The 12,401-nt window shown below is 42.9% G+C and overlaps 1 protein-coding gene across 1 annotated transcript; it reads left to right on the plus strand.

Moving 5' to 3' along the window:
* Positions 1-1,405: 1,405 nt before the first annotated feature.
* LOC118651350 (olfactory receptor 6C70-like) lies at positions 1,406-2,344 on the plus strand. Its single transcript, XM_036300402.1, has one exon. It carries the CDS (start codon positions 1,406-1,408, stop codon positions 2,342-2,344), a length of 939 nt encoding a protein of 312 aa, XP_036156295.1.
* The last annotated feature ends 10,057 nt before the right edge of the window (positions 2,345-12,401 follow it).

Below are 12,401 nucleotides of genomic sequence, written 5' to 3' on the forward strand. Positions count from 1 at the left end.
GCCCCCCTGCTGGCCTGCTCACTCCAAACTGCCCCCCCCCTGCTGTCCTGATCACCTCCAACTGACCCCCACTGATGGCCTGCTTTCCCCTAACTGACCCCCTGCTGGTCTGCTTACCTCCAAAGGCCCCGCCCCCCCCACCAGCCTGGTCACCCACAACTGCCCTCCCCTCTTGGCCTCTAACCACCTCTACCTAAGCCCTGCCACCATGGCTTTGTCCAGAAGAACGTCCAGAAGGTTTCTAGGAAGGTCTCCCAGTCTAATCAGCATATTACCCTTTCATTAGTATAGGTAAAGGCCTGGTGCATGGGTGGGGGCCAGCTGGTTTGCCCTGAAGGGTGTCCCAGATCAGGGTGGGGGTTCCCTTGGGGTGTGGGGTGGCCTAGGCAAGGGGCCTGTGGTGGTTTGCAGGCTGGCCACACCCCCATGGGGTGAGGGTCCCTGCTGGAGGGAAGTGGCCAGCCTGGGTGAGGGGCTGAAGGCTGTTTTCAAGCTGGCCACACCCCCTTCATAGTGGGGTCCCCCTTGGGGTGCCTGGCCAGCCTGGATGAGGGACTAATGGCTGATTTCAGACTGGCCAAGCCCCCCAGTAGGGACCCTCACCCCATGAGGGTGTGGCCAGCCTGGGTGAGGCGCTTAGGGCTGTTTGCAGGCTGGCCACAACCCCTTCAGGGTGGGGGTCCCCGCTGAGGTGTCTGGCCAGGCTCAGTGAGGGGCTAATGGCTGTTTGCCAGCTGGCCATGGCCCTGGGAAACCCAGGATCCCAGACCCTCCTTGAGTGGAGGCCACAGCGGCTGGGAGCAGGTATCTGGGATTTATTTATCTTCTATAATTGAAACTTTGTAGCCTTTAGTGGAGCCCACAGCTGGCCAGGGGGGAAGCTTGACTTCCTCCATCGCTAGGGGCAACCTAAGGCTCCTGTTTGCTCCAGCTCTGTGGCCGCCACCATCTTGGTTAGGTTTATTTGCATACTCTCTCCTGACTGGCTGGTGGGCATTGCTTGTGGGCGTGGCTTGTGGGCGTGGCTTGTGAGTTTAGCAGAGGTATGGTCAATTGCATGTTTCTCTTTTATTAGATAAGTTTCCTTGGTTATAAAGCTACTCATGTAGTTACTTATTTTTTTATTTTAAAGTATTTTTTAAATATATTTTTTGAGTTTTTACAGAGAGGAAGGGAGAGGGATAGAGAGAAATAAACATCGATGAGAGAGAAACATTGATTAGCTGCCTCCTGCACACTCCCCACTGGGTATGTGCCAGCAACCAAGGTACATGCCCTTGGCCAGAATCGAACCTGGGACCCTTGAGGCCACAGGCCGATGCTCTATCCACTGAGGCAAACCGGTAGGGCTAGTTTCTTATTTTTGTATCTTTTTATTTCTAGAATTTGAAGTCTCAGAAGAGAAATGGAGAATCATACAGCGCAGATAGAGTTTATCCTTCTGGGACTGACAGATAATTCTCAGTTACAGATTGTAATTTTTTTCTTTCTATTTCTGAATTATATGTTGAGCATGATAGGAAACTTAACCATCATTGCCCTCTGTCTACTGGATTCCCATCTCATGACCCCAATGTATTTCTTCCTCCGAAGTTTCTCTTTTCTGGAAATTTCATTCACAAGTGCTTGCATCCCCAGATTCCTAATCACCATTGTAACCAGGGAAAAGACCATTTCCTATGATGGTTGTATGTCCCAGCTATTTTTTTACATATTCTTGGGTGCTACAGAATTTTTCCTTTTGGCGGCCATGTCCTATGACCGCTATGTTGCCATCTGCAAACCTTTGCATTATGCGTCCATCATGAGCAGCAGAGTTTGTTATCAGCTTGTACTCAGTTCTTGGGCAACTGGATTCCTGGTCAGTTTCATTTTATTGATTTTGATCCTTCATTTGGATTTCTGTGCTTCAAATATAATTGATGGTTTCATTTGTGACATTTCTCCTGTCCTGCAACTTTCTTGCTCAGACACACACTTAGTGGAACTGATTACTTTCTTCTTAGCTGTGATGACCCTTATTGTCACACTGTTATTAGTAATCCTTTCTTACTCTTACATCATCAGGACAATCCTAAAATTCCCTTCCGCTCACCAAAGGAAAAAAGCCTTTTCTACCTGCTCTTCTCACATGATTGTTATAACCATCACTTATGGGAGTTGTATATTCATCTACATGAAGCCATCAGCAAATGAAAGAACCACTTTAAGCAAAGGAGTAGCTGTGCTCAATACTTCAGTTGCTCCTCTGTTGAACCCTTTCATTTATACTCTGAGGAACCAGCAAGTTAAACAAGCCTTCAGAGATGTATTTAGAAAGGTACTTCCTGCTTTAGACAAGTAATATTATTTATTAAAAGAATTAACATAAAAACAGAAGGAAACATGGAACAAAACCAATTTTGCCTCTTCTAGTTTAAGAATTAATCTCTAATAATTTAGTTAGATTTCTTTAGTTTACTCAAGCTTAGAAACTCTCCCTTTTGTATTCATTCTGAGTTTAACATTCTTCTCTTCAAAGTGAAACCTTACTATATTAGGAATATAGAATTGCAAAATTTATTTTTTCTAAAAGCATGTTAGAATAAAATGAATGAAGAATTTTGATTTTATCATAGACTACAAGTTCTCTAAGAGCTGTAAATAAATATGCCATGTTGTATTTAAAAGCCATGTTCTTTAAAATTTTTAGATAAAATGAAATTTGTCATTATGAAAAATGCTCAACATGCTTCAAGAGATTTTGTACTTTAAAATAATTTAAAGAATTGTTTTATAAAGTGGTCTTTTGAAATATCAATTGTCAACATGTTAATAAAGCATAATATCCTTTTAAATGAATCATATATCTCCTTTGTGTGATTTTATTTAGGTTATTATATGGGTAGATTTAAAAAAATACAATAAAAAATATTTAATAGACAAATAGTTGATTTCTCACACAAATTTTCAAGAACATATAAGCAAGTTTAATCTCTTGAACATCCAATTAATATATTAAATAAGCAGGAATAGATGATGAATTTTATGACTTGTTATATAATTATTAGTGTTTAATTCTGTGTTAAGTTTCCTGCTCTCAATGATATAAATATCAGTTTCTCAAAATTCAAATGACTGCTTTAAAAATAAAACTGTATTTATTTTCAAAGACATATGCACCCCTTTGTTCATTGAAGCATTATTCACAGTTGCCAAGACATGGAAATATCCAAAATATCCTTTGATAGATGATTGGATAAAGAAGATGTGGTACATATGTAACCTGACAATCAAGTCCATGCTGCCTGTCACCACGTGAGCCAATTAAGCAGAGATAGGATGAATCATAAATGAGGGTTTATTCCAAAACTGCCAGCAGTATGGGAGAGCAGTGGTTATCCACAAAAATCTGCTCTGTATCCCACCATAAGCCAGCTGCTTATATTTGGGTAGAAGGACAAAGATTACATTGGGAAGGATGTGCCAAATGGGCAGTTTACAGGTAATGGGGGCTGGAAATTTTCAATGGCCTGCTAGTATGCAAGGCTCAGAGTCTTCAAAGGGCTAGTGATAACCAAAGGGCTGGGAATTTTCAAAGGGCTTAGTGATATGGAAAAGCCGGGGGGTCTTCAAAGGGCTAGCAGCTCTGGTTTCTCCATAAGGTTGTTAATCTTTCCATGAGAATAGGAAGCTCCCTGATGAAGAGGAGGGGCTGCATTTTCAGGTGAGCTCCCAGGTCCCACAGGTTAGAATGTGCCTTCTTTAATCAGAATAAAACAATCACAGTTAACAGAACATGATTAATATACCTTACAATTATAGCTGGTTCCCAATATTCTATTTCTGCCCCTATCACATATACACAATGGAACACTACTCAGCCATGAAAAGGTGAAATACTGCCATTCGCAATAACATGGATAGATCTTGAGAATATTATGTTAAGCGTAATTAAGTCAGACAGAAAAAGTCAAGTACTGTATGATTCCATTCATATGTGGGATATAAAACTTAAAGCAACAAATGAACAAACTGTAAAAACAAACAAAAACTCATAGACACAGACAACAGTATGGTGGTTATCAGAGGGAAGTGAGTGGGAGGTAGTAAAGGGTAAAGGGGATCCAATATACAGTAATGAAAGATTTGGCTTTGGGTAGTGTGCACACAATGCAATGTACAGATGGTGTACTATGGAATTGTACATTTGAAACCTGTATAATGTTATTAGCTAACTAGAGGCCCAACACACACAAAATTGTGCGTGAGTAGCTTGCTTCCGCTTGCCTCAGCTCGCTGCCCAGCCTCCCACCCCTTGTAGCTCTCCACTGCTAATAGATTGCACCCTGCCTCGCCCACTGCGAGAGCTGCTGCTCATTTGCTTGTGATGGCGTGACGGCCATGGGCTTTTTATATGAGATGTTTTCCCAATAAATTTAATAAAGAGAAAAAAATGATAAAACTATGTCTTATTTCCTCCAAAACTGGGGTATGAAATTATATTTTTCTCCTTTAAGGGTCAGCTCTTAGAACACAAAGATGCCACAACTCATATAATTGTCCTAATGTAGATGCCATTATAGCAGTTGGTTTATGCTGTAGTGGCGATTAAGCTATTAGCACAGGTTGGCATTGAAGTAAACGACACCGAGGTTTCTTATTCTGGGAGTAAGAAGTCACAAGCACAGACAGAAAGTTTTTAAAAGTACTCTGTATAGTGTTGTATTAGAATTAGAGGTATCAATATGAAAGCATCTATATATATAAAAGCCTAAGAGAATGAGCAGTCACTATGATGCACACTGACCACCAGGGGGCAGACGCTCAATGCAGGAGTTTCTCTCAGCCCCAAGGCCCTGATCGCCCATGGGGCCTGCTGGCCAACCTCCTGGCTCCTCCTCCCACCGGCCAGCAGGCCCTGATTGCCTGATCAGGGCTGGGCCCCCAGGCTGGGATGGGGAACAAGGGGTGGGTGGCAGTGGGCACAGATGCTGAGGGAAGGAGGAGGCAGGGAGGCGGAAAGGTAGGGATGTGGGGAACCATGCAGTGGTAGCGTTTGGGTGGTGAGGGAAGGAGGTTGTGGGGAGTTCGGAGGCAGGGAGGCAGAGAACCTGATTGGCCCTCATTGCCGGCCAGGCCTAGGGACCCTACCCATGCACATATTTTGTGCACTGGGCCTCATATCATAGCCTATCTAATAAAAGAGTAATATGCAAATTAATCATCACTCCGCAACAAAGATGGCAGCAACCATAGTGGCTGAGCAGGACGCTGATGGCGTCACCCCAGCAATGTGATCCCAGCAGGCAAGGGGGGCCACAGGCAGCACCCAGCAGGGCCTGCTGGGTGGTGGCAGTGGCAACCCTCAAGCAGGCAAGCGGGGCCCACAGGCAGCACCCAGCAGGGCTCGCTTGCTCATCCCCGTGGTGTGGAGCAGGCAGGCTCCGCAGAGAGCAGAGAATCACGGGGAGTGGGCCCAAGCCATCAGTAGCACATCCCCTGAGGGCTCCTGAATTGAAGCAGGTGCAGGTCGGGCTGAGGGACTTCCCCACCCGCCCTGCCCCCCCACCCCCATGCACAGATTTCATGCACTGGGCTTCTAGTATATAAATAAAAACATAAGAGGCCCAGTGCACAAAAATTTGTGCACTCGAGGGGGGGGGGGAGCTTTCAGCCAGGCCTGTGCCCTCTCGCAGTCTGGGGCCCCTCAGGGGATGACCACCTGCTGGCTTAGGCCTGCTCCCCGGGGGATTGGGCCTAAGCTTGCAATCAGACATCCATCTGGCAGCCTGGGAGCCCTGGGGCATGTCCACTTGCTAGTGGGGAGCAGGCCTAAGCTGCAGTCAGACATCCTTAGTGCTGCTGAGGAGGCGGAAGAGGCTCCCACCACCACCACTGTACTGGCAGCCGTCAGCCTGGCTTGTGGCTGAGCAGAGCTCCCCCTGTGGGAGCGCACTGACCACTAGGGGGCAGCTCCTGCATTGAGCGTCTGCCCCCTGGTGGTCAGGTCTGTCATAGTGACCAGTCATTCCCAGTTGTTCTACTGTTAGGGTCAGTTTGCATATTACCCTTTTATTATATAGGATAGAGGCTTGGTGCATGGGTGGGGGCAGACTAGTTTGCCCTGAAGGGTGTCTCAGATCAGGGTGGGGGTCTTGCTTGGGTGCCTGGCCATCCTGAGTGAGGGGCTGATGGCTGTTTGCAGGCTGGTCAAGTCCCCCCCCCCCAGTGGGGACCCTCACCCCATTGAGGTTTGGCCAGCCTGGGAGAGGGGCTGATAGCTGTTTTCAGGCTGGCCACACCCCCTTTAGGGTGGGAGGTCCCCACTGGGGTGCCTGGCCAGTCTGGGTGAGGGGCTGAGGGCTGTTTCCAGGCTGGCCAAACCCCCTGGCAATGGAAGCTCCCAGTCTCTCCTTTTTTTCTTTTTTATTCTGAGATTTATTTACCTTCTATAATTGAAACTTTGTAGCCTTGAGAGGAGCTCAGAGCTGGCCAGAGCGGGAAGGAGGGAAGCTTGGCTTCCTCCATCACCAGGGGAAACCTAGCCTCCTACTCGCTCCAGCTCCATGGCCACTGCCGGTTGAAAGCAAGTTTCTGGGGTTTATTTACCTTCTATAATTGAAACTTTGTTGCTTTGAGTGGAGCTCAGAGCCGGGCCACGGCAGGAAGGAAGATTGGCTTCCTCCATCCTTGGGGCAACCAAGCCTCCTGCTTGCTCCAGATCTGTGGCTGCTGGCCACCATCTTGGTTGGGTTAATTTGCATATAGTTGCTCTGATTGGCTTAAGGCATAGCGATGGTATGGTCAATTTGCATGTTTGCCTTTTATTAGTGTAGATATTCACATTGTCTTCTGAGACAGTGTTTATAAGCAACAACCCACCAATATAACTAGTACCCACATCTTGACTTAAATATTGTTATTAACTAAAATGAACCTGAGATTCTTGGAGAAATGGCTGTCTTACTCAGGGCTACATCAAGAAAAGTAAAAGAGAGCTTAAATTATTTTGTTATAGGGAAGTACTCAAAAACTTAAAAGTACATATAAACAAAGTTCAGAAGCTAAGTAAATGAGATTCTGACTTACCATATTTGAATAATTTATTTATCAACATAAATGTAAATATTAATGGATTATAACTTATTGAGTAAACTAAGAATATTTTAATCAATTCTACTTTACAATAAATAATAATATACACTGGCAAAATATTGTCTTTATAGTAAAACTTGAGGCCCAGTGCACAGATTTGTGCTCCGGTTGGGACCCTCAGCCTGGCCTGCACCCTCAAGCAATCCGGGACCCCTTACGGGATATCAGAGAGCTAGTTTCTGTCCGATCCCCACAGGCCAGGACAAGGAACCCCACCAGTGCATGAATCCATACACTGGTCCTTTAGTATGCCTATAAGATATTTGGTTAATCTCTTCCCTCCCTTGCCCTTCCCCTTTCCCTCTGAGATTCATCAGTCTGCTCCACGTTTCTATGCCTATGCATTGAGCATCTGCCCCCTGGTGGTCATTGTGCATTATAGCTACCAGCCAGTGGGCTGGTCGGCCAGTCACTTAGGTCTTTATATATATATAGATATACTATTTGATATAGAAGTAACGTTTAAGTTAGCAAATTATCAATGGATGCTGAAACTAGTGGATGAAAGTTTCATGAGAAACAGGATATTTACATGGCCTAAAAATATCTCCTAACAAATTATATATTATTACATGAAAAAAATAGTAATTTTGTAGTGTAGAAGGATCTGGAAGAGACCACCTTAACCAAATAGTCAGTTTACCATCACCAGTGGAAAAACCAACATTATATGGCACTTGATAATATGAAATAACAGGGATCTAACATCACTTCTATTTTATTCTTGCAAAAAATCAAAACCTCAAACTAACCTTGAAGACAAAATCATATGAGCTCAAATAACATGTGCTCTTCAAAAATTTCAAAACAATAAGGTGTAAGATAGGATGAGAGACTGTTCTAGATTAAGTGAACTAAACAGAAATGAGAACTAAATGCTAGATTATACTGGATCTGAAGAAAATAAAAAAATACAAAAGACATTACTGGGAAAAGTTATCAAATTTTAATATGGCTATAGATTAGAAAATATATCCATGCCAGAGTTTATGATTTTGACCATTATGCTTTGGTTAAACAATGCAATGATCTCAGAAAAAATACCCTAAGGTAGTGAAGTAGGTGGGCATAAAGTGATACAATGTATAGCTTATCATTTAATGGTTTAGAAAAAAATGTTTATGTATAGTATAAAAAGTACAAAAAGTATACACATGTAGTATATACTCTGTACTACACAAAGTATAAAAAGTATATACTCGTAGTGTATATAGTATAGAAAGTATATATATGTGCATATATATGAGGAGGAAAAGATAATGATATGATAAATCATAAAATATAAGCAATTATGACTCTAGATAAAGGGAATATGGAGTACTTTTAATGTTTTAGGAACATTTAAGTTTAAATTTAAAAAATGTTTCATAAATAGGATTTCACTGGTGGGGTCCCTTGGCCTGGCTGTGTCCATGGGAGATTGGCCACCAGGGAGGAGCCAGAATTGGGGCCGAGTGCCACTCGCACTCATCCAGGCCCTCTGCGCAAGCTGCGCGGAGTCAGGAGGGGCTCAATGTGGGAGCCCACTGGCCACCAGGAGGCAGTTCCTGTGTTGAGCGTCTGCCACCTGGTGGTCAGTGTGCATCTTAGTGACTGGTCATTCCAGTTGTTCCACTGTAACAGTCAGGTTTTTATTATATAGGCTAGAGGCCCTGTGCACGAATTCATGCACCAGTGGGTTCCCTTGGCCTGGCATGCAGGATTGGGTTGAAACCGGCTCTCTGACATGCCCTGAGGGATCCCAGATTTTGAGAGGGTGCAGGCCAGGCCGAAGGACTGTACTGGTGCATGATCAGGGTTAGGGAGGGATGCAGGAGGTTGGCCAGCTGGGGAGGGACTGCGGGAGGGCTCAAGGGCTTGTCTGGCTAGTCTCACTCAGTCCCGATTAGCCAGACCCCAGCAGCAAGCTAACCTACCAGTCGGAGGGTCTGCCCCCTGGTGGTCAGTGCACATCATAGTGAGCGGTTGAGCGGCCTTATCGTATCATTAACATATTATGCTTTGATTGATTTAACGGTTGACCAGTCAACAGGACACTTAGCACATTAGGCTTTTATTATATAGGATTGAATTGGAAGATGTAAGAGCCTTTATAACTCTAACTTCATCATTGTCAGCCCACATTATGGAAATCCTTGTCTTGTTAGGAGAGGAGATTGAAGAGTAAGATGAGTTGATAGAATGTGTTACTAAGAAGAATAACATTGATTGCATAGCTGATGTACTTGATAGTGCTTTTTAGTTACAGCGGTTCTCAACCTGTGGGTCGCGAACAATGAAAATACATCCTGCATATCAAATAGTTACATTACTATTCATAACAGTAGCAAAATTACAGTTATGAAGTAGCAACAAAAATAATTTTATGGCTGGGGGTCACCACAACATGAGGAACTGTATTAAAGGGTCGCAGCATTAGGGAGGTTGAGAACCACTGGTGGAAGAATCACAAGGAATTAAAGAAGTCTTATGTTCCAGTGACTTTGTCAGCTGTTAATCCAGGAATACAGGTTGATAAACTGCTAAACGTAAAGCTGAGAAAAATCAAATGTTATCATTTAGTGGCTGATTTTCTACTCATCCCTGAGAAGTAAGCCTTAACGCAACCAGAATTGAGGCTTGCAGAGAAAATGTGACACAGGCACGAGAACATTGTATATATGTTGCATGTCAAAGGGTGAACTAACAAGAATGATACAAGTCTGTATAGAATAAATGCAGCACTCTCTAGCACCAGTTCAGTCCCCAGCGGACCAGGTTTCAGGCCACCTCTGTGGACACAGACTCCAGACCTGCCTTCATGGACCAATGTCCCAGACTTACCATATGCATGGAATCAGATGTCAAGCCTAACTCAGTGGACCCAGGCTACAGGCACATTCATGTGGATCCAGGCACCAGATTAGCCCCTTTGGACTTAGGCAGCTGGCCCACCCACTTGCTGAATCATCCAAAAACCCAGTCTACCCAAGAACTCCAGAAGCAAGCCCACCCATGGACTCCACCAGATGGCAAGTCCAGAACCTCTGGGTGGGCTGACTGGTGAAGAATTTTACCTGCCAAAGCCAGTTGTAAGGACAGGAAGAGGTGCCTACTTCTTCAAATATACAGACACTAATGAAGGCCACAAAGATTATAAATAATCAGGGAAACATAACACAACAAAAGGAAAAAAAATATTAGTAAGTAGCCTTAAAGAAATTGAGTTACTATTAGTTGCTTTCTTTCATTTCAAACTATAATAAGCCTACCACTGTACATCTTTCATTTCCAATTTAAAAGGATGCTACTTTTCAACCCTGAGTCAAATTTTAATACTTCAAATATTAGTTACATTATCATTGTTTTGTATTTATTTGTTGCTATAATACTTAAAATTCCACATGTAGAGGACATTGGATTAATATTATTTGGCTCAGTTTCTTGGCTCCCACTCTTATTATTTTCTTCAGTTTTACATATGGCTAGATTTTATAGGAATTATTTAAATTAAGTAATTAAATTATTTAATTCTGTTTTGCAACTATATCAACTGTAATAGTTGTATTCACTAATTATTAATTTGTTATTAAATTAAACAAATTAGTAAGTGTAACAATTACTTTGGTCTTCATAATGGACATTTTAGAATCTCTTCTGCAGATTTCTTTATTCAGATATATCTTATAGTTGATTTCAGTACATAAGAGCTCTTTGGTGAATGCGCCATGAAATTTTTTTGTAATAAATATGCTTCAAAGTTGCCAGGGAAATGACAACTGCAATTTTATCTCATCTTCTTTCTCTTTATCAAACCATAAAATATTAAATATGTTGCAATAGGACAGATTAGGGTGTATAAAATCCAGTACCTAAATTCTGAAATGTTTAGACAACTTAATTTTTTCTTTGATGTCAATAAAGCAATTTAATAAACACACATAATAACAAAGAGTGTATTATGTCAGTGAGATATCCCTACTGCTATGCCAATTTATATGCTTTTATTTAGTGTCTTTTCTCACCCCTCGACCACCAAAACTACACTTCTACTTGAAAGGTAGTGTATTGTAGAGGATGGAACATGACTTGAAATAAAAATTCAGACTATGTTATTTGTTACCTATGATATATTTGTCAATTTACTCAATCTTCTGCCCAAGTTTTGATACAACTGAAACATATTTATGGAATTGGTAAGGGCATTAAGAATAATGTTTGAAAAGAGTTTGATGTTTGGGTTTATCCTATATAATAAAGAGTTAATATACTAATTAGACCGAACAGCAGAACGACCGTCTGGATGACCTTCCGGATGAGCCAGGGCTGTGAGGGCTGGCCAAGGCTGGGAGGGGCTTAGAGGGCTGGATGAGGCTGCCAGGAATGGCTGGGGTTGCGAGGGGCAGCAGGGGCAGCTGGGGCTTTGAGGGCCGAGACCCTTGCACGAATTTTGTGCATTGGGCCTCTAGTCTATATAATAAAAGCCTAAGTGACCATTATGGCAGAACGACCAGAACGACTGGTGGCTATGATGCTCATTGACCACCAGGGGGCAGACGCTTAATGCAGGAGCTGTCCCCTGGTGGTCATTGAGTTCCCACAGGGGGAGCACAGCACAGCCAAATGCCGGGCTCAGGGCTGGTGAGAGCAGCGGTGGTGGTGGGAGCCTCTGCAGCCATCGCAGTAGTGCTAAGGAACAGCAAACCGAGTGGTAAGGAGTGAGGGGTCCTGGACTGTGAGGGCAGCGGGCCTCTAGTTATTAAATAAAATAAGGGTTACTTAAATGTTGCACAGTGAAATTGGTAGTTCTAAAAGGGCAGTTATTTTCAAAATTCTGTCCATAGAAGTAATATAAAAGATTATTTAATTGCATTTTCAAAGCTCACATCTCATAAATAAATAGTCCCTATATATCTATGCTTCTATTTCTATTTAGTTTGTTAAATTATCTTGTTGATTAGCTATTACATATAAGTAACATCATATGGTATTTGTCTTTGTCTGACCGGCTTATTTCACTTAACATAACTTCCAGTTCCACAGCTATCAGAGGGGAGAGCAGTTGGGAAGCTGGGTGAAAAAAGATGAAGAGATTGAGCACCACCACCCACCAAAAAATATATATACATATACATATATATGTATATGTATATATATATATATATATATATATATATATATATATATATATATATTTCCTTCTTTCCTTCCTCCCTCCCTCCCTCCCTCCCTTCCTTCCTTCCTTCCTTCCTTCCTTCCTTCCTTCCTTCCTTCCTTCCTTCCTT

This window comes from Myotis myotis, unplaced genomic scaffold (assembly GCF_014108235.1).
Source record: "Myotis myotis isolate mMyoMyo1 unplaced genomic scaffold, mMyoMyo1.p scaffold_m19_p_3, whole genome shotgun sequence".
Taxonomy (NCBI): domain Eukaryota; kingdom Metazoa; phylum Chordata; class Mammalia; order Chiroptera; family Vespertilionidae; genus Myotis; species Myotis myotis.